This window comes from Papilio xuthus, unplaced genomic scaffold, assembly GCF_000836235.2.
Source record: "Papilio xuthus unplaced genomic scaffold, Pxut_1.1 DF826949.1, whole genome shotgun sequence".
NCBI lineage: Eukaryota > Metazoa > Arthropoda > Insecta > Lepidoptera > Papilionidae > Papilio > Papilio xuthus.
The window spans coordinates 1386034-1409903 of record NW_013531700.1 but is presented as its reverse complement, the minus strand read 5'-3'; the positions used below and the strand labels follow the sequence as shown (position 1 = coordinate 1409903).

General features: G+C 32.2%; 2 protein-coding genes and 1 non-coding gene across 3 annotated transcripts; 1 reads left to right on the top strand and 2 right to left on the bottom strand.

Annotated features, from left to right (window-relative positions):
• Window positions 1–38: 38 nt before the first annotated feature.
• Window positions 39–3541, bottom strand: Prosalpha6 (Proteasome alpha6 subunit). The gene is given in 6 exon segments (NM_001312478.1): window positions 39–330; window positions 1075–1254; window positions 1722–1931; window positions 2229–2388; window positions 2964–3214; window positions 3519–3541. Coding segments are annotated over 6 exon segments (825 nt in total). The 5' UTR covers window positions 3522–3541; the 3' UTR covers window positions 39–309.
• TRNAW-CCA (transfer RNA tryptophan (anticodon CCA)) lies at window positions 553–624 on the bottom strand. Its single transcript has one exon. It is a non-coding gene; the product is annotated as a tRNA-Trp (tRNA).
• A 7826-nt stretch (window positions 3542–11367) lies between the features above and the next one.
• Fa (FMRFamide) lies at window positions 11368–23870 on the top strand. The gene is made up of 3 exons (XM_013316053.1): window positions 11368–11446; window positions 22933–23067; window positions 23345–23870. The coding sequence occupies exons 2-3, from the start codon at window positions 22943–22945 to the stop codon at window positions 23769–23771; spliced, it is 552 nt and encodes a 183-aa protein (XP_013171507.1). The 5' UTR covers window positions 11368–11446; window positions 22933–22942; the 3' UTR covers window positions 23772–23870.

Sequence of the window (23870 nt, the reverse complement as noted above, 5' to 3'; positions counted from 1 at the left end):
TAAGCGTTTATTTAAGATATATAAGCAAAAAAAAATTAAGAGCACATGTTCATTTTTATTGCCTTGGCCAGTATCTAGATAATCATTCTAAAATTATACTGAATTTTATATTTGTATGGTCTTAAATTATTTTAGGAAGCAATAAAAATCTAAATACTGGCCAAGGCATTTCTTTGCAATTAACTAAACAGAAGGAGGTAAAGAAATTATAAAAAATTGAATGCAAATCTTTCAAATCAGAATAGCAAAAAGTGTAACTTGTTTCATCTTTAACACTTTGCTGTGAAATATCTTGCAGGCGTTCCGCGATTATTCCGTGTCCATCGCGACCTGGAAATAAAAAAAAATGTATAAATTGTTAGAAATGGAGTTCAAATTACCAGGTATTAATTTATGATAATTCTATTTAATATCTAACAGAATTTGGTAAAATGTTAAATTACAAAATATTTATTATTAATTACAAAACATAAATTAGTTCAACTTGTTCATTTTGACCAAAAATAAAGTTTTTATAAAAAAAAACAAAAAGTAAAATCTAAAGAAAAAGATTGACCCCGACGTGATTTGAACACGCAACCTTCTGATCTGGAGTCAGACGCGCTACCGTTGCGCCACGGAGTCGGTGCGGTAACTTACGAAAATTCTCTACAGTAATATAAATCTCATTTGACTTTTATATTGTAATGCCGAAATTAAGACAAATAAGTATAAAAAGACATTGCACAAAGAAATGTGAGGAAAAATACTTAACTGACGAATTTTAGCTATGGCTATGCAGTTTGTCCTTGGTAAAAAAAAAATAACTTAATTTTAAACAAGTGATGCCCAAAGTGGTTCAGGTGGACCTCTTGTGGACCACTGTGCATTCAACTACATGGTCTTTATAGGACTCCAAATAAAACCTAACCATAGAACTTAAATTACGCTAAAATCCATAAATTCTAAAATCTTTCTGGTCATACACTTTTTCACACACTATACCTACGCCATTTTATCATAATTTTCACAAAATAAATGAAAAAGGCAAATATCATATCATAATTCAGGTTTTCAAACAACAAGAAAACTTACTGCTGGCTGTGGGTCCCTGTCGTCCCCCGTGGCCCTGTCAGCGGGCCCTGCATCACCAGTGGCACTGCCACTGCCTCCACGACGCTCCTCGCCTTCAACCAGAGACAGGAAACGAACTAGTTCCGTCTCATCACTCACACGTAACGGAGTCTTAGGTCCAACTATAGCTATGGACACATTCTGTAAAGTATGAAAGGATTAAATAAATTATGCCAGTCCGTAAAATTCATATTGTAAAAACACACTTAACTGTACTTTAAAATTAGCTTTCGGCATAAAATTAAAAAAAATAACGCGAAAGATAAGTATCTTATGTGTTACTAAGACTATGGTCTATATCTATACCAAATTTCAATAATATCAGTTGCAGAGTTATCAAGTAAACATGTAAACCAAACATATCCCAGGGAACCATAGACATTTGCAGAAAAGTTCTACATATATACCAAACTAGCTGTCGGCCGCGGAATATAAAAAAAAACTTAAGTAGCCTATAAGTTCTACCAGGCTGTGTTCTATATCTATGCCAAATTTCCGCAAGTTCCATGCAGCTGTTCTGGAGATACCTTCAAAGAAACAACCATCCATCTAAACATTAATAACATTAGTAGGATTTATGGCGAAAGATCATCCACAATTCAATTTACCTTAGTATTAAGTTCAACTTCATTAGGTAGAGTATCTCTCAAAGCTCTTAAGCCGTGCGCTACAAGTTGTTGCAAATCACAATCCATGAATGTATTCAGATGTTTCTCTAAGTAAGTACGTGCCGACTGTGACCGAGCTCCGATGGCCATCGCACGACAATCAAAGAAGTTTGCTGAAGGACATGTCTGGTAGATATGCGGACCTTGATCCTGAAATTATATTTTATATTTAGTATCATACATTCCATTGTGGCAATAATGGCACACTATTCCTGCATCATCCACATTCATACATTCATCTCCTCATACATGCTCAACCATTTTGGATGGATTAATATCACTTCTTTATAGTATCACATAAAATTGTATGGCACAAGACTGTCTTGTATATTACCATCAGTGTTTGTTGAATAAAATAATCACAATTTACATCTAAAATTGCAGTAAAAGGATATTTAAGTACAGAATATATCTTTACATTTTCTAATTTTAATAAAAATAACTTACATCATAGCCAGCTACTAGTAAACCAACACCGAGCGGCCGCTTGTCATATCTCTGAGTGCAAATTTGCATCTTATTCCCCACGAGAGCAATGAGACGGCCAACTGGCATTTGTGCGTCATGAGAATACCGATAGTTAAGGCACTCTGTCCTCATAAAACGACTGGAATCAAATGAATAAAGTTAATAAAATAATAATGAACAATTTTTATGCACGTATGGATGGATTTAATGATATTTGCAATAAAAGTTACATTTGATTTTATGATAAATTAATAAAGAAATTTAGTAACAGAGATTAAGGACAACAAAATATCTTTATTGATGATGAAATTTCTTAAAGACATTAAGGATACTAGTCAATACTAATTTATTATGGTGAAAGGTCACATTAACAACTTAAAATATGACAAATACAACAAATTTTTGGAATACCTAAGTATTGTTTTTCTTTTCCTCTGATTCTCTTTGAGTAGAGATAACAATGTAAGTATTTGCGCATAGCAAAACTGTTGTCATGAGAAAAAACATTTATAAAAATAAGTTATTCTAAATTAATTAATAATTAATAACTTATATATTTATGGTTGTTGCCGGTGACTCTGTCTGTGCAGAATTAAGAAAAACCATAATTAGTAGCCTATGTCAGATTCCTCAAAACAAACATCCATCCATCTAAACATTCGTTGACAACGAAAAACATTTCTAATATTAGTAAGAAGATGAATGAAGATGTACCTCAACATACGAGCATCAGCAGTTAAACCAGAAATAGAAATACCAATGTGATCATCAATTGGTATAATCTTCTTCTGGTATGCAGACAGTTCGCTCACAGCTCTTTTCAATGCAATAAGTACTGCAAACTGTTTGCTCTTCAAGCCTACAGTTGCAGAGCCAAGTTTCACAGCCTCCATGGCGTATTCCACTTGATGCAGGCGGCCCTGGGGGCTCCATACTGTGACGTCACTGTCATACTGGTTGCGGAACTGGAAAAGACAATGAGGAGATTTAATATACCTTCGTTATTTAATGATAAATGACTGCTATAATCTAATAGTAATAGCATGTAAATAGTTAGGTAAAGTAATAATACCAAAATATTCTAAATTTAATTATATTTTTTTTCTTTTTAGGAACATAGAATAGGAGTTATACATGTATTTTTAGAAAAAGAAAAACTACAAGTCACCCGGCGTGATAACAACAAGTCAATCATTCTTTTATACAAATACGGGTATGAAATTGGTCAAACGCAAATATCACAAATGGCCTAATAATAAAAGTACTTACCATCTTTACGGGAACAAAATTGAATTTGTAAAAATATCTGTTAACCACAAATATTAGACGCGAAGCAACAATGACTTTGAAAATGTCAAAAAGATGACAGATTGAATATGAGACGGACGGCGGACGGAGACAAAAGATGAGTGTTGCCAGTCACGTTTATCTATTTCCTTTTAAAGTTGAAAAGATGGATATTATCTATTATTTGAACAAAAGTTTTAGTTTACATTCATTAAATTAAATTAAAATTTTAAGTTAGCTTTAATAAAATTTTCCAAAAGGTTCAAATTATTTATGCCAAGGAATTCGAACTGGCCATGTGCACGCGACGCTTTGTATTAAACAAATTAAATAAGTAAAAAAAGCATCAGACAAAAGACAATCGAGATTAAGGAAAAAGTCAGTCGGATTTAAATATGAAAAGCAAATGAGCTTATATTTGCCACACTCTAAGTACTTTTATCACATAAGTAGTTCAAAAGAAATGTAGACCTGCTGCTGCTAGCCATACTAAGTTCCACTTTGAATACTACTTCCGTAGAATAGTATACAATGCAGGACATTCAGATTTGACTTTTTAGAATAACTAAATTAAACGTATACTTTTTGTCCCATAAGGCGTTACGTATTTAATCATAAAAGTCTATCATAAAAGAACACACCGAATTATAACTATTTTCCCGTTTAGTATTCAATTTTCCTTATACAATAACTGAAAGCACGATTCTTGTTTATAATATTTTCCTTACTGGTCAGTGTCAGTCAAGGAAAGTATTACCTTACATATTTGTGACGCCAGAATTTCAGAGAACGTGTGGGAAACGCCCACGTAAGTCAATGCCATTGCGAAACAACAAGAGTGTTATTTGCGAAAGTAACTTAATTGTAAAATTCAGTTTATCAGTGGCATTTTTTAGAGAAATATAATTGGATATTTCGCGCAGTTGTCATATTTCTTTGACAACTTATTTTTCCTTTCACTTTATTGCTATTTTTCGAATTATTTTTGTATTCGTCATAACCAGTTTTAATCTCTTAATTTTTCCTATAAAACAGAATAACAAGCTCTTTTATAATATTAAAATTGTTGAACGAACAATGCAGTTTTTAATAATGGATCGTATTGTTTACTTATAAGAGAAAAAATACAAATGGAAAGAATATGATATTACCTTAATTAGCGCTTTATTAATTTTAAAATTCATTACAAAGAAACGAACAAGTTTTGAAGTAATTAGTTTAAAACAAGGTTAAAAGAAGCGTTTTACGTTGATACTTAAATATCAACATCCATCTTTGTGAAAAAGAGAGAAAACAATATTTTTGTACAGGTATTTCGACAATAGAACGTTCTCCGAGACGATTAAATGCATTTTTATTTGAAACTATGGTTTTAATTTTTATTCAAGACATATATTTGTGTAAACAGTAAAATCGTAGCGTCAATTAAGTGTAAATAAAATAATCAGATTCTTGATTCACCTTTGGTTTTTATTTCCGAAAAAATTGTACAAAACCAAATATTTTATTTGCAAGCCAAAATTGTCACACTGGAATTATCTATACATATTAATTAAACTGACGTATGTTTGTAATATACAATTAAAATCATATATCATACACAATTAATTTGCGTTTCTGACAACGAAGAACCAATTTACTTAAATTTTTGTATGTCAGTCTGTCTATCGGCAAATCCGCGTTGTTCCGGGTAATTTAGGAAACGTCTGAGCAGATTTTGAGGGGACGATGGTATTACTGGTAACTTTTTTTTCTGGGCTGACGACGTCAACCGCTAGTCCAATAATATATCGGATTAGTAACAAACAAATGTCAGCAAAATTAATCATTTTGGATGTTGGCCAGGATTTGTCTTTATAATAAATAAGGTTTATCATATTTGTAATTTGTAACAGACAGACATTGATATTACTAGCACACAAAACATATAAATCTTATACAATTATTTATTATATTTAGAAATAATATCATTCAAGGTCAATGGCATGATATAAAAAAATTCGAATGTTTTTTATCTATGCCTCACTTCTTCGTCGTTGCAGTCGGTCTTTATGCCTAGCTGTCACATATTTTTTTTAACTGTAATTGTGATAAAATAATCCGACCAAGGAGTAAGAATAGAAAAATTGAAAGTATTTCAAACGTAGATTTCAAATATCAGGGAATAAAATATTCAAATCTAACGAAATGTATTTCCAATAAAATTTGCATTCAAAATTACTTCACTACTTTTTACATTTTCTATTTCATAGTGAACTGTAATCATACATTTTTTTACCTCGATTTGATTTTTGCTACAATTTAAAATATTTTTAACAAAAATAACTAATTTTTTTTTAATTAATAATAACTTTAAATTACTCATTCAATATAACATCCTGGCTGGTAATAAATTTAGACTAACACCAATTTTATTAAAACCAAAGTAATTTTTATAAAATATTTGCTAGGGATAAAGAAACGTAACTTTTATCTCTACGAAAAAATCCGAGATTTCAGAATTCAACGAACTTCTTAACAATATATCATAAAAAGCAGACGATTTTTATTAATTTCAACAGCTCTGTCTAATATTTTACTGACCTTTGTGTCCAGTGTTATTGTAGAATTCAACTGTCCTGATCCTTGTATACATAAAGACATCCCTTTCATATTTTTTTAATAAAATAGAGACTAAAAGTTAATACCCTTGTCTCGGATTTTAGATGGCTGGCATTCAACAACGGTGCGAATTTCGCGCAACATCGCACAGCCACGTTTCGGAAAGGTCTGTCCTCGGCGGTATTTCCAAACCACGACTTAGGGTCCTTCAAGAAGCGAGCGTACCATTCCACTAAAGGCCGGCAACGCACCTGCAGTTCTTCTGATATCCATGGGTGTCAGTGATTACCTCGGTATTCTCGCCAAACGTTTACTCTTTCTTCTTTTTTATATAAAAAAACAGTAGTCCAATTCTACAGTTAAAGGTTAACGCGCATTACTCCACTCCTCTTCTTGCCAGCACCACAAGATCGCCACGGCATCTAAACGCAGAATGGGGCAATGCGCGTCAACCTTAATAGATATATTAACATTCAAGCGACATCGTGTTGGGTATATGTCGTAGGTACAATACGGTTCAAATTCTAGGACGTGTCCACACGAGCGGACAAAGCCGCGATGACAATGCGACACGTCGCACGTCTCGGCTCACGTAATTTACAAGCTGAAGCTATCTGTCAGCGTTGTTTATTTAAATCTTCATTGAGAAATGTATGTTGCCTTTGTATCACACAAATTATATCATCATCCTCACTTTTTAAGGTGGGTAGGCAGTATGTATTTTCATACATCTGTCACCCGTTATATCGTATATTTATACAAAAATTTATATACTTTTCGGAAACGGAGTCGCGGGCGACAACTAGTATTGTTATAAATTAAAAGAATTACAAAAGATGATTTTTTTATTGTGAATTTCTGAGACAAATATATTCGACAATTTTAGTTTGTTATAAATTTGTTTTTAAAATTTTCTTCAGCCAGAAGCCGTATGTTTTTTTAAGGTTTTGTATCATTTTCATTAAGTATTTTGAATATCCACACAAAAGGCTCAGTCATCGCACTTAATTTATAAATTTATTTTACTTGAAACCTTGTAATCATAGGTTGTTGCTCTTACGTGATAAAGGAGTCATATTTGACTCCTTTATCACATCAATAATATTTTATCACTTCAATCATCACCAGCACACAATACGTCACCACTGAGGGGCTCAAAGCCTACCCTAAGTTAGGGGTGATTAGGCCGACGGGGCCGCGGACGAGAGCGAAAGCGTGCCCGTGATCCCGTCCGATGCGTTGGAGGAACAGAGGGGTTTAGTGGGTATGCCTCCGCTATGGAGGAGAATCCCACGTAACTACCGCGTCCCCACCGGGGCGCGGAGTTTGCATAAAGCATTTCCCTCTGAAAAAAAGGGGTGATTAGGCCATAATCAACCATGCTGCCCCAGTACTGGTTGACTTCACACATCTTAGAATTTCAAGATATGTGCAGGTTGCATCACGATGTTTTTCTTCGCAGTAAAAACGTCGGATAAATGTACATATGTATTGAAAAACACATTGGTACATGATGGGATGGGAACCCAGGACCTGCAAATCGCAAATCGAATGATCACTACTTTTGAAATAAATAAAGTACAAGTATTTACATTGTATTCGTAATTACATTTTGTAGTGCATTTTAAATAAAGTGACTCAAAAACTTTTACTAAGTTACACGAATAAAGCATATAATAAGCTTAGTTGTCGGAATATTTTATAATAATTTAAATTATTCGTGCATTCCATTCTTTGGTACTTCATTCATATTCATAGTCATAAAGAAATTTACACATATAAATAAAATTCTGTCTGTCTGTAATATCGCAAAATTATTACGCAAACATTTACGTAGCTTACAACTAATATCCAATTTTTAATGTCTGACTGTCAGGAAATCCTCGCTTGTTCTTTATCTTCGGGAAATATTGATCCGATTTTGACAGGACTTTAACTGGATGGTAACCTATGTTTGCGGACGTAACTTAGGATATATTTTTTTTAATCTGCTGAATGAAAGTTGAAGTTGCGGGCAACAGTTAGTTTATTATAATTTCATAGCAAACTTTCTGCGATGTTAAATACAGTTGTAGAGTTTTAACATTAACATTAAGTTTCTGGGAATTACACACGCTTTACTAAGAGGGGTAGGTAGAGATAAATTTTAAGATCTGGTTCGTATTTAAATGATGGTTAAACTGTGAAATTGGCGTCGCATTTCTATTATTGTTGTCTTTGTTTTTTTTTCAAAGAGAATAAAAAGGATGGAAATATATTTTGCTCTGTAGCAAGTTACAAAATAAGGCCTGTAATCTTTAGTATGTACTTTATTAGGCAATTAGGTCTAGTATAAGAGATGGCACATTGCCATTTATCGTAGGATGTGCGATTGCTTTGTTGATATATAATACTTAACGCCTACGTAAGGCTAACCGACATATAAAATTATGATATCGATTTTAACTTTACAAGATTTGGCATATAGAATAAAATAACAAGTATGATATAACTTGTTTAACACAATTAAAAAGTATAATAATACGGACAGCTCATCAACAAACTTTGTTTCAAATGTCACTAGATGGCGTTGCCAATGGTATTGTTAATAGAAAATAGATGGCGTTACTAGCTTTGAGATTCCAAATATTAGAGGAAGATTAGGAACTAAGTAACCTTACTAATATTATAAATGCGAATGTTTTGATGGATGGACAGGTGTTTGTTAGAAGGTGTTTAAAGAACGGCTGCAAGTATCTCACTGTTATTTAGCATAAATGTAGAACATAGTCTGGAAGAACACATTGGTTACTAATTAAGTTTTTTTTTTAATTCTTTCGTTATTTTTCTCTCAAACAACATATCTTTTTCTTAAATTACGACATGCATCCGATACATTGCTATTATATTCACATAAATGTGTATAATAAATCAGAATTAAGTGTCTTAGAAGGTATAATATCTAGCGTAATATGAGCCTCGGCGCCATTGTTAAGAAACCTCGAGCAATCACTCCCTATAATTATCGTATCTTTAATGTTGATATAAGGTTCAATATATTCAGCCAATTATTTTATAATACATATAAAAGCTCTATTGTTCATGTACTTTAATTATAGGGAGACATATATTTCGTGAATATAAAACTAGCTCTCGCACGCGTCCGTACTTGCGATATTAAAAAAACTTAATTACTATGTGTTCTTCCAGATTATGTTCTTCATATATACCAAATTTCAGCAAGATAGATTGTGCCGATCTGGAGATATCTTCAAACGAACATCCATCCATACATCCATAAATTCGCATTTATAATATTAGTAAGATAGGATGGTGAGGTTTTATTCAATTTGTTTATTCCATAATATAGAAAATATTTTCATTGAATAGTTACTATAAATACGTAGTATCTGTCAGATCTGTAAAGTTTTGATATAATAAAGATTTTCAAATGATGAGTAGGGTGACCAAGAATTCTATTTTTTTATATTTACTACTGTAAAAAACATTAAATTATAGTGAGTAACATTTTACATACCTCATATATTTGACTTTTATTTACAGAATACAAATATATAGAAAAATCAAAGTGACCAAATAATATTACATTTAATTGCTTAACATACGGTACATTATCGTTGAAGTCTTTTACACGGCCTCTAACTGCGTTCGGCTTACTAGTAATCGTAAGTTTTCTCAGCCGAATTACTGAAACAAAATATTGTTATCTCTGATTATCATTGAAAAGGAAACTGTGCGTTTCCATGGTGATATGAACTGTGGGAAAATCGTGATATATTATAATATATAAAGGGGTGTCTAATAATTTATATAAGCTGTTCCACAAAATATAATAAAGTCTCCTAATTACTTTTAGACATTTTTAGTTAGAATCCTTTGGCGCGAATGGCGCGCTTTCATTACAAAGTCAAGTGTCAGAATGAATAGTGAGGGGACATACACGTTGACATTTTAGCAAGGCTAGTGTTGCGCCAGCACACCAGCACAGTGTCGGATTTTCTTCCTAACATTATAAGTCATAATAATTCAATTTTATAATCGAGGGATAAAAAATTGTATGAAAATTCTGTATTTACGTTAAAATGTTTTTGTAACAGAGCGTCGGTGGCTCAGGGATTTAAGCACTTGACTTGCATTCTGCAGGTCCTGGGTTCGAATCCCGCCATGTACCAATGTGATTTTCGATTTCCGATTTACATATGTACATTTATCCGACGTTCTTACCGTGAAGGAAAACATCGTGATGCAACCTGCACATATCTGAAAAGGAATTCATAGATATGTGTGAAGTCAACCAACCCGCACTTGGCCAGCGTGGTTGACTATGGCCTAGTCACCCGTAACTTAGGGTAGGCTCCGAGCCCCTCAGTGGGGACGTATAGTGAGCTGATGATATATATTTTTGTAGCCGCGGCTTATGTACATTAACCTACTCGAATCTACTTGACTGTAATTAACTTAGTTTTATTAAACACAACATTTCTAGACGTTTTTTTTTGCTTTTATTCAAAAAAGAAATATTGCCACAATAAGGGTTAAAATAAATCTCTAATCGATCTTAAAGATAGAATATTGTTTTTGGTTTTACATAGTTATTTTAATTGATATATTCAACTCTATAATGATTGTATTTGGAATATGGTTTGGTTACAATTTAAATGTGTTAATACGTATTACTCCTACGCACGTCTTATTGATAGTATGGGGTCACTTTCACCTCTATTTCAATACTTAAAATACATTTTACAAAACTTTGGTGTACAGTCGGAGAGAAAAGTGACATATTTTTTTTAAATCTTTATAAAGGATGTTTTTAATATAGTAAATTAGATTCATTAATTAAAGGCATGTGTATGTTTGTATGGTATGATTTAATTCAATGTAAATCCCGGCAACGCATCTGCGGTTCCTCTGATCTTGCAGATGTGCATGGGTGTCAATGAACACCTCGGTATTCCCGCTGCTCGTTTGCCCCCCTAATTTTCTCACTTTACAATTTTCTCAATCTATAAACCAATATTTAATCTCATCCCTTATTATAAGAAGAAGAAAATACAATACTTAATCTTTACTGCCTCATAATAATCCTTAGATAGGTTAATTACAATGACTTATGTATGTAACAGTACTCCCGTCCCACGTCCAATGGTTTTTGGTCGTCGGCCAAGTGACGTCACCATGGTTCGCACATATAACGCCGTGCTACAGCGCTACGGACACCAAAGCTGTAGAGCGCTCGCTACGCCGTAGACGGATCTACGGGACCGCGCAACTTTGAACGTGCTTTGTGAATTTCGATTAAATAACCGGTAAGTAAATTTATATAAAATATAAAACTAATACATAAAATTTAAATATTTATAATTTTTATATACACTGTATTTGTGATAGTTATGAAGTTAAAGTTAGGTTAAAGTTATTGTAAAATAGTTGCATAGTATGTAAATATTTAAAGTGAAAACCGTAGCCAATGCTTTTAAAAATTGTTATTATTTGCCAAAAAAAAAGTTAATCGGTTAACTAACACTTAATAAAATAATTATGACTTTTAATCAAAAGACCTAGAAAAAAAAATAGCATTTTTAATTATAAATTTAGTTAAACTAGGAAACTTATAGGAAAATTAACAACATAGAAAATAACCCAATAAAAGTAATATTCATTAAAACCTCTTCTCTCTAAAAACTCATAAATGCACGTAGTTATCGTAGCACGATTTTATAAAATTCTAAGTTCCCTAAATATATTCAAGTTTTATTACTCTTAAGTACTTCGAGATCGGAATGTTCTTCGGATGTCTTATGAAAACTTTACAACCCATAGTTAAATTTATTACGTATGTCAAGATATAATCCGGATTACTCGAAACAGAACACTGAAAGTTATAACATCTCAATAAAAACTCTCGAAAGTCAAGAGACATATTTGTACTAATATCTGTAAAATTAAATATAATCAAAACTAACAAACACAGACAGTGTTTGTATAGTAGTGAATCTCATATATCAAAATCTTATGTTTTATACATCTTGTTTTATTAAAGACTAGCTGTCGCCCGCGATTTCTTTCGCGTGGAATTAAAAAGGAAACTTAATAACCAAATAGTAGCCTATGGGTTCTTCCGGCCTATTCCGTTCTGGCTATAGCCGTTCTGGAGTGTTCAACAAACATCCGTCTATCCATCCTTATAAGCTTTCGCGTTTATATTATTAGTTAGAGATAAATCTAATCATACTATCATAACCCTTTCACGTCATAATTTCAATAAAATATGTAGTAAATTACTCCTAATTTATTTTGCAAATGAAATCATCCTATAAGGCTAGGAAATAAACGCATATAATATGTGTCATAAATTAGGTAACATAAATCCTAACCTCTTTATTGTGCAACTAATAAAAAAGAAAACCACAGAATATGTAACGATAAAAAACATGTTTTGTTTCATATAGAAATGTATATTTTTATACAACCTTCTTATGTTTTCCGCAATAGCTAATGTTCGTTACAGAAATGCCGCATGAAATCTGGAATGTTTCCAAAATAAAATGGTACATGTTTCCTTTGAAAAGATACGTTCAGTTCGTCCTTCCTAAGTTTATCACGTTTTAGATTTTCATCTCAATGTTGTTGGAAAAAATTCAGTTTCAACTGGGTTTTTAATTGTCATTTTCATACAGTATTTCAGCTTATTTCAGTTTCTTCAAGGATGTGATAGTAATATGTTTTGTACTGAAAACTCAAGATATTTAACATTTATTTAATTAATTTTTAATCAACAAATTATTGTTTTAAATATCATCTATTATTTACAAAGTTCAAAAACCTTAGAGAATCTTATAAAATTAAAAACAATTACTCCAAAAATCTCGACTCTATATTCACAAAGTAAAGCGCTCTTTTAAAGATTGTGTTCTTAAATTTGCTATCAAAATTCATTCTACCGGAAGGCTACTCATTGTTAGTAATCGCAAAGTTAATTCAAATTATCTTACACAAAAATTGAATAAGGTTTTAGAAGTTCATATTACATTATTACTTACCTCGCAGCGACAGGAAGTGAGTCTTGGCCTGACACGAAAAATTTATTTTTTATTTATTTATTATTTTATTATTATTTTTATGATAAATTATTGATTTCGTTTATTAACAATTATAACTATTTATATTTTAAATTACTAACAAGAGTAAGACATAGAATAAACTCTATAGATTTAAATTTAGAATTCTAATTTTAAATAATATTTAAATTTTGCACCTAGTTCGAGTTTCCAGTTCCCATAGGATGCAATATTGAATTAACCTACAATTGTCTTAATGTTTGTAAAAACCTTGTTCTAGATTTATAATATAACATAGTAATCATCATCATCATCAGCTCACTATACGTCCCCACCGAGGGACTCGGAGCATAGTAATTAAAAATTTAGGTAGGAAAACTTAATTATTAATAACTAGCTGTCGCCCGCAACTCCGTCCGCGTGGAATTAGAAAAAACTTAATGAGTAGCCTATATGTTCTTCCAGACTATGTTCTACATCTGTGCCAAATATCATCAAGATCTGTTGAGCCGTTTCGGAGGTATCTTCTAACAAACATCCATCCATCTAAACATTCGCATTTATAATATTAGTATATAGCATTAGTAAGATTTAATCTTATTTATTGGAAGATTTCACCTTTTTTCCACCACTATATGTGTACATGTATACTATACGCAAACATACTGCATAAAGTATGGATATCGTAAAAGATTTACAATTCACTCTTTTTGCTAAAAGGTAAACAGTCTAGAGGAAATTCAAGCTGCATCCAATATAGTGCGCTTCCTTCCTCGCCGCAAACAGATTTATATCAAAGTAAAATGGTGCATAAACAATGAAACTCAAGTATACTTTATCTTACTTATCTTAACTATAAATGCAAATGTTTGGACGGATGGATGTTAGAAATGTGTATGGATCTCGATGAAATTTGGCATATACGTAGAACATAATCTGGACGAAGAAATAGGTTACTAATTAAACTTTTGTATTTTTCTGCGAGACGCGCGTGACAGCTTGTCATAATTAAATCAAGAATATGATATATTATACTGACTGTCAAAATTAATAATATTTTTTTATGATTACAATTTCTTTTAAAATGTAGAGTTTTTATATAAGATATATAATAATACGTCTTTACTTTACTTTCATATTGTAAATTCGAAAGTGTAGATGTGTGGATGTCATGGATGGATGTTTGTTAGAAGGTATCTCCGGAATAAATCAATGGATGTTGATAAAATTTAGCACAGATGTAGAACATAGTATGGAAGAACGTCAGCTACTTTTTTAATTTTACCCAGACGGAGTCAGGGGCGAGTGCTAGTAGTAGCGCGTTAAAAAATCTTACTTAAACCCAGTCGTGTACAAAATAAACAATTTCGAAATCAAGTAGAAGAAACTCTTCAATGTATGTTTGAACGAAATATTTGGTATTCACGCGTGTATCACGTTAAACACGACTTCAATTTGTCGTATCAAATTAAAGATCGATGGTTCATGTAATTGAAAAACATGTTTCATGAGAGGACAAACATTTCACACCTGATGGGATTCAGGCATTCATTCATTCATGTAAGTGTGACATCAATTTGGTAATATTACGTAAATAGTTTGTGGGGCCAAAATCTCAATTTCAAACATATTATCTCTGTTGTATCAAACACTTGCTGTCGCACGCGACTCTGTCCGCTAGTAATGAAAACTTAATTCATCATCATCATCAGCTCACTATACGTCCCCACCGAGGGGCTCGAAGCCTACCCTGAGTTAAGGGTAACTTAATTACTTTCCGATAATAATTCGAATTTTTCTCACCTTTTCAACCTTCCCTAGACCTCCAGGAATATTTCAATGCTAAAATAAATCCGCTTAGCCGTTCTTGAGTTTTAGCGAGACTAACGAACAGCAATTGATAATAAGAGATGATATGTCTTATACAGATATTTTGATTTCAGAAACCAACGTTAAAAGCCTTGTATTGATTTAAAAGTTTAAATAAGCTGCTTCATTTTTCAACTAAAATAAAAAAAATCGCTTTTATAAGCTTTTGGCCAAAATTAATATTCTATGATGTATTTATTAATTTAATAATTAACATTCTTAATTTGTTTAGTTGTCAGTTAAGTAAGGATTGATCGAAGTATTGTTTGTACTACATTTTACATTCTACAATCTTCAGAAACCAGCTGTAAGTTTACTAGGTTGTTAATGTTAGGTCATTCTGTCGCCTTGTTACTTAATTTAAGTGTAGATAAAGTTTTTCCGGTTTTATTTAAACTAAAATGCACATTGTTTTGTTTTCTGTAGAAAATAACCCTTTTTATTTTATAGTAGAAAAAATACTTCGAACAATTTCATTTCGACGTATTGAATCTGCGTCGGACACACTATAACCCAATTTTGCACTTCGCTAACTTAATTAAAAATCAAGTATCGCATGCACAACTTTAGTGTTGATTTGAATCTTCAGTTGTTTCAGCGATTTCCACTTAACGACTTAGATTAGTCGATTGTTTTAACTTTGGATTAAAATTAAAAAAAGCTTAATATTGACATGTAATACGCCGACATGTTTTTTTAATTCTGTCTATTTCATAAAAAGTTACTTAAATATATATATTTTACAGGTAAATTGTTAAGTTGTTTTTAAAGTAAGTTTTAGTAACTTAACTTTAAATAGTAATACAATTCCATTATCCCTTTTCAAGAAGAGTAAATTAAATTTGATGTACCTCTTTATTACGACAAAGATTGCAGTTGACCTTACCTTCAAGAGGTTATTGCTTAACGTTTAAATTATTATTATTATTTTAAGTTTATAATATTTAGTCAACTTACATGTTGTCAAATGAAAAAAAAATGTTTTTGTTGAATTTGTCTACGCAAATATTATAAAGAGGAAATATTTTATTGTTTGCTTTTGCTCCAAAAGTAAACCGATTTGATATTTTTTTTCACTGTTTTACACTATCCCGAGTACCATAGGCCATATTTATCACTTTTTTAAATTCCAAATAACAACTGACTGTTCCTAAAATAACTGGCATAAAATTCCAAGGACATTTCTTTAAAAAAAAAGCAATTATATTTCATACCCGTTGCTCCCAAGATACGCTGGACGAATGTAATCAAAAATTTGTGCAAAGTTAACGAATTCATATATTACTTTTGCGATTATTTTCATTAGTACGTTGAGAAAAATTCAAAAGGATTTATGCTTACATATAAAAGCTTAAGCATAAAAAATTCTATATTTTTAAAGTGACCCTACAAATATTTTTTTAATGTTAACAGTATTTTCAGAAGCTTTTGTTCTACTTAGTTAAGACAAGACATATTTTTATTCCTATATTATTTTAAAACAAAAGAGGCATTGGAAAGCCATAACGCAATTGTTTTTCTTTTATTTTTCTATGTCTTTAAATATTTGGCATATCATTTCCTATGACCTTTCTTTCTTTATAATAAAACTTAATATATATTCCAATCGTCAGTAAGGTTCATAATTAAGGTTTCGCCGATAAATTAATTAATAGTTACTAGGGAATTAGTTTAAGAATAGATTTGGATTGCCGCCAATCAGACGAACTTGAGAGGAAAGTTCGAGAAAGGTTAATATGAATTAGGTACGTTTTATGGTGTTGTTTAAGTAGGCTTAGTTTCTCTGGTGTAACAAATATCTAGAGGCGTTAGCAACCTCTTTACAATAAGGCTACTGCTGTTTTCCCCCCTATTCATATAAAAAATGTCTTATAAAGTGTTTTGCTAATTATTTTGTAATAACACTAGCTTATTGAAATCTTACTTACTTATTACTAGGACTTATTATTAGGAGCAATAACTCTATTGAAAATACATACCTAATCTTACAGTTAAAACGAGAGAGCGTCGGTGGCTCATAGGTCAAACACTCGACTTGCAATCTGCTGGTCCTGGGTTCGAATCCCGCCATGTACCAATGTGTTTTTCGATTTCCGACTTACATATGTACATTTATCCGACGTTCTTACGGTGAAGGAAAACATCGAGATGCAACCTGCACATATCTGAGAAGTAATTCAAAGATATATGTGAAGTTAACCAACCCGCACTTGGCCAGCGTGGTTGACTATGGCCTAGTCACCCTTAACTTAAGGTAGACTCCGAGCCCCTCGATGGGGACGTATATTGAGCTGATGATGATCATGATGATAGTTAAAACGTAAAATGAATTTGTTTATTAAAAAACACAATTTATTTTTGTACTGAAAATCGCATACACCTTTTTATTGAAAATTGATTTTATTATTGAAATTGCTTATACGAAATATAGAATAACAAAAACGTTATATTATACAATTTAGTTACCATTATATAAATGTTTTCTTTCTTAACATAACAATGAAAATAAAAGAATCCAATCTACTTTTCTACTTGAAAATTACTTTTATATCGTATTCAATGAACAGCTGTTTCTTTATAGTTTATAAAACTTTTTGCATCGTTAGTATCCAATTCAGAATTTATCCTAATTACATCTAATGTTTCTTAATTACATATGGTTTCTAACGTAATCGCGTTTTTTCATACCGAAATACCTTTCACGTTTATATATTGTGTATATAGCGACACCGTCAAGGTGAAATAAAAAAAAACTTAATTAATGGCCTATGTGATCTTGCAATGTTCTACATCTATGCCAAATTTCAGCAAGATCCATGCAGCCATTCTGGAGATACCTTCTAACAAACATCCATCTATTTATCTATTCAAACATTTATCATAATAAGTTTTTTTATGGTTTTAATTTTAAAGTTATATAAAATACACAATTGTAAGTTGGAAATATAAATATAATCTCTGATGTTTCGGTACACTATGTTCAAGTTGAGTTATTGTTCTCTGTGAAAGTTAAGTGCTCTTTGTTCGATGTGCGATGATCTATAAAGTAAGTAACTTCCAAATTATTAAAAGCCTGACAAGTTGCCAGAAAATGTTGTAAATTCCATCTTCACTTTGCTTAACTTGACAAATGGCCGAATTATGATGAAAACTTTCAGTATTCGATGTAATAATTTCTACGCAAATCACGATGACTCAACTACAAAATATAATATAGGTCATTAGGTTTTAAGAAAGTTATCATTTTTAAAAATGGAATACAAAAAGTTTTTTTTACGATTTACGTTAAAATCGAATAAATACACATTGCATTTTCAGATGTCATTTTGACGTATTAAGCCAAAATTATTTACTTTTAAAAACATTTTTTTTTTATTTAAAAAAAATGATTTGTTATTTCCAAGTTTTATACTTCTCCGGCAACTGGCAGGCGGTAAAAATAAAGTCAAAACATTAAAGTATAAATAACCTTGTCCATCTTCACGAGATTGAAATAAAGCCAGGGAAATAATGATGAATAAAAATAGCGCGCGAAATGACAGATATTTTAATCGAAAGAAAAAACAATTGGCATATACTTTTATTGGTGCCAGTACTTATTCCAAATTTAAAATCTCCATTATCTCTATCCTTCTCTATCATTATCTTTAATATATATAAATCAATTGCTGTTCGTTAGTCTCGCTAAAACTCGAGAACGACTGAACGTATTTATCTTATCTTGGTCTTCAAAATTCAAATAATTGCCGGGAACTAAATGAGTTTTTTGTCACTCCGCGCGGATGGACAGCTAGTGTTTAATGTTTATGTTGAACTTTGTTAAAGTTTCTTACGACTTCGTAATAAGTTTCTCTTGTTAGTTACATTGTATCAATAAGCAACATTTAAAAGCAACAAACTATTACTAACTTCGCAACAAATGTACCAGGCAAACATAAACATATGAATAGTATTCATAATCCTTATTTCCAACTGTCAATGTATAACAAAGCGCGTTAGAAAGCCGACACGCATTGTATCCATAAACGGATATCCCTGACATTATGACGTCATATTAATATTATAAGGTTACAGTCGACCTGTGACCTCTTTATAACGATGGATTTTCTTAGACATTCGATGCTTGTGTTAAATTGATATCTATGTCTGGGTATAAGGCAATAATCATATTGTTTTTTGTACCAATAAAATTAACAATTCTTTTAACGCTTTCACAAGTATTTCTAACTACAGGTGATAGATAAATGTGGCTATTATAATCCATCGTTGTTTATAACAAAGATAAAAGAAAAGGCCGTGCAACTTCTTTTATAATACCAAAGTATCAAGTTGGTTTATTTTATATTTTTTTTTAAACTTTTACTGAAAATCTATCTTAAAAGTTAATTAACTACGTAGTATATTGAACTGGCAATTTAACCTTGTCACATTTTATATTAATGTATTAAACTAAAATGTCCGACCCATTGAAGTTTATATGTCCATTAACTTTATTTATATCGCGCCCCCAACTTAAGTGTAACTACTTTAACTTTTCTAACACTTACAAAATTCATCCAAGAACTTTTATCTATGAACCTTTAATATTTCTAAGAGTTTTCCGTCCAGTCCGCCTACAATTGAAATTACTGGACGCCAAAGATATAATTTTATAACAATTTTCTTAACTACTTACTTTAAGCACGTTTATCTCTGAACTTTAACGGAAAAGATAACTATATTTAATTACGATCTTTTTTGTGACTGATTGGTCACTGTTTGCCTTGAAGATGCATTTACAGTTTCACCTGGAGGAGGCCGGGCGCAGATAGCGTTTAGCCACCTCGTTTTTTAATTACGATTTTGGCAATTTTCGTTTCATAATTCAACATGGTATACCTTTTCTTTTTTATCGGGGGGAAATCTTCATAAAATGCACTGCCTTTTGGGGGAAAGACAGGATTTCGTGAGATTCTTACTCATTAAAACCCCCTCGGTGTCCAACCTCAAGTGCGACTGCGAGGGTCCCGGGATCTCCAAAGGAACGCACCAGAACCCTTTGCACTGGGCTTCTGCACGACTCCAGGAAAATACTTCCTCATGCCTTCGCAAGATTCAGCAACATCGGACTACGCAATGTTGCCGTCTTCTTGGGATACAACATGGTATACCTATATCGTGTCTTATAGCGTATAACGCCATCTATTAGCAATATTTTCGAATGCCGCGATTTTTTAAATTTTACTATTAACAATAAAAAGTTACGGACACTTGGATTAAGGTCGTTTAATATTTAATTGTAGTCCACTTCGTTAGTGTTTGAAGACTTTGCAAATTACTTAAGCACACTTCAACAGACTGTTTACTTAACTAACCGAGCGAGGTTGAAAGCCACAAACTGGTTTATAATTTGTCAACAGATTTCCATTTCCACATTTACAATATTGGTATATTGTTTATCTGTTGGAAAACTTTGTATACGGTATTGAGGTAAATTAAAATTAGATACACTAACTTAGAAATCTGTCTTTACTTCAAATTACATTACAATATTTTAACAGTGGTAGAGACCGCTTTAACATCTTCGCACGAATTGGACCGGCTCCGGACGGAGTCGCGGGCGACAGCTAGAGTTGAATAAAAATACTATTCGTATTAGGAAAACGAATATCAGTAAATCTTTGATGATGAACCATTGTGGAATTTCGATTAATCATTCACTAGTAAAAGTTTACTTGTAGAATTATTGGTATTACAACATGTTTCGTCAATAAAAACTTATGCTTGATTATATCTATTACCTTATAAAAGTGAGAACAAATTATACGAATATTTATGAATAATAAATAATCCATTATCCCAGTTATAATTTATTGAGCTTTAGTCAATCTATTAAGATTATTTTGTTCATATTTCCTTTCTATATATTAGTTATAATGTTTATTAATATTGCATAAATATTAATATCTTATATCTTTAAATAAGCAATTCTTGTATATATTTGGAATCTCGGAATTGGCTCCAACGATTTTCATAAAATTAAGTAGATGGGGGGCGGGGTTTCGGGGGCGATAAATCAATCTAGCTAGGAATCATTTTTAGAAAATGTCATTTTATTCGTGTTTTATCGATAATCAAACTTAAACATAAACTTAACTTTTTCTATCGGTAAGATCGAAAAATATTATTCATATTTCATCATTTTATTAGTAATTCGTACTTTAATATAATTTCCAAAAAACACAATTAAAAAAAATAATAATACCGAGCAAAGCTCGGTTATGCAGATTTTATAATCTAGTTAATGAAAGACATAAGTCAGAATAGAATTCAATGCAATTATTATTTTGATTTCGGCTCAAACGAGTTTTAAGATTTTTGGATGGATGGATGGATTTTTATTAGATCAAACTTGAACATGAAAGTATCTCGATGAAATTTCGTATAGATGTAGAACATAGTCTAGAACACATAGGCTACTAATTAAGTTTTTTTTTAATTATGCGCAGACGGAATCGCGGGGGAAAGCTAGTAAGTAATATATAGTTACTTAGGTCTGGAGTTATGGTATCTTCTTACAATTTTTATTACAATAGCGATTGTTTCGTGGAATTTTTTGGAACAAATCCAGTTTTCTTTATTCATAGTTCGTTACACAATATCATGGTACTTGATAATGTTTGACCAGTGTAACGCTGTTTACCGCATTGGTGGCTCAGGGGTTAAACGCTTGACTTGTAATCATAATGTCCTGGATTCATTCCCGTCATGTACCAATATGGTTTTTGATTTTCGAATTTCATGTACATTTATTAAAAAAAAAACTTTTATTACATAATAGAAATGTACTGCAAATATTAATTTTATTATATAATAATATTTTTACCAAAACTAAAAACCTGCCTAATTAACTTACTCACTTTATTCTTATATTTTTATAAAATATAGGGGAGGGACAGGAATTGGCATCTGGCATAACCATTGGCTTTCCTCGTAATGTATCATTGTCTAAATCATCATCATCAGCGCACTATACGTCCCCATCGAGGGGCTCGGAGCCTACGCTGAGTTAAGGGTGATTAGGCCATTGTCAACCACGCTGGCCAAGTGCGGATTGGTTGACTTCACACGTATCTTTGAATTTATTCTCAGATAAGTGCAGGTTGCATCACGATGTTTTCCATCACCGTAAGAACGTCAGATAAATGTACATATGTAAATCGGAAATCGAAAAACACGTTAATACATGGCGGGATTCGAACCCAGGACCTGCAAATTGCAAGTCAAGTGCTTGACTTCTGAGCCACCGACGCTCTATCATTGTCTAAATAAAAAAACATATTATTATTACGATATTATTTAAAGAGTAGATAAAGCTACGTCCAGCATTTTTATCTGACTTGTTTCAGGAAAATTTGCTAATACATTATCTACCCACAATGGCGCCATGGTGTCTGAAGTTCTGACCTCGCGTGTCGCTTAACAAATTGACACCTTATCCACTTGTATTAAAGATTATTATCAATTGATTATTTATAAACATTTATTGATGTACGTTGTTTACAAAACTTTTAGTAATTTGTCTGAAACGTAAATTGAATGAGATTTATTATAAGCTTTAAGTTAGCTTGGAACTTAAAGTTGTACTTCATGAAATACAACTGAAATAAACTTCAATTCTAAGTAAGAGTCTGGCTCTATCAATCATTTAATGTACACTTAAATCTACACTTACGGTCTCAATATAAATCAATACGTTAGTTTGTGTTTCTTCCTGGATATTTAATTGCAATATTTATAAAGCACTGAAATGCCTACGTTCAGTCGAGGAATGAAATAGGGTTGTCAACGATGAGATTTGTTGAATTTATTTTTTCATTTTACAGTTTCGCAAGTATGGCGTGGTCTAAAAGCATCACTCTACTGCTTGTGTGTTTGCTGAGCATCGTACTATGCAACCCTGTGCGACGCTCACCCGACCTGGAGGCACGCCGAAGGAGCGCTGATCGGAACATGATAAGGTATTGTATTACGCATATAATTACGCTAGTCCGTACCGATAGCAGAACACTTAAAACAGACATCACACTTTTATAAGTGTAGAAAGGAAGTGTAACTAAAAATGTCACACTTCTCGTCACACTTTGTATCTCGGTGTTTAAAATGTTAAGAAGATGTAGGTAACATCATAATATACGTCCGGCTGTTCTCTGTCTGACTATATTAAGTATGAAGTAATAAACATTTGCTTATCATCCGCCTCTTGTTTTTTAAACAAAATCATTGAAACTTTCACAGATTCGGCCGTTCATACCCTCACGAAGCGACCGCCGCCGAGATCCGGGAATCATTGCAGCGTCCAACTCGTCGCGGCAACAGTTTTCTACGTTTCGGTAGATCTCAACCTTTGACCTTCACTACTGATGACCTCATATCTCTTCTCCGCTCCTACGAAGAGGATAACGACAGCCCTGCTAAGCGTGTTTCCAACTTTGTCAGACTCGGCCGTGATCCCAAATTCATCCGACTAGGCAGGTCTGTTGATGACGAGAAGACTTACGAACAGAATACCGACCTTTATGTGAACGGTAATCCTCAGAGGAAGAACCGAGCGAGGGACAGCTTCGTAAGACTTGGTCGTGATAGTGAAGATGTTATTGAGACTGAGGAAGTTCTGGATGAAAGAAGGAAGAGGTCTGTTGAAGGCGACGACTGCCATTCGTAAATTAACCTCGCCTACTTATAAACCGTGACGTGATTCTGTATTCTTTCTTACTGTATTGTGATAAATCTATTTAACCTTTAATATATACGGTTTTTGAAA

Bases quoted from the DNA above. Each gene is read 5' to 3' on its own strand.
- Fa (XM_013316053.1), top strand. From the start codon at position 22,943: ATGGCGTGGTCTAAAAGCATCACTCTACTGCTTGTGTGTTTGCTGAGC. The intron at 23,068-23,344 runs GTATTGTATTAC...AAACTTTCACAG, and splicing joins GCTGATCGGAACATGATAAG to ATTCGGCCGTTCATACCCTC.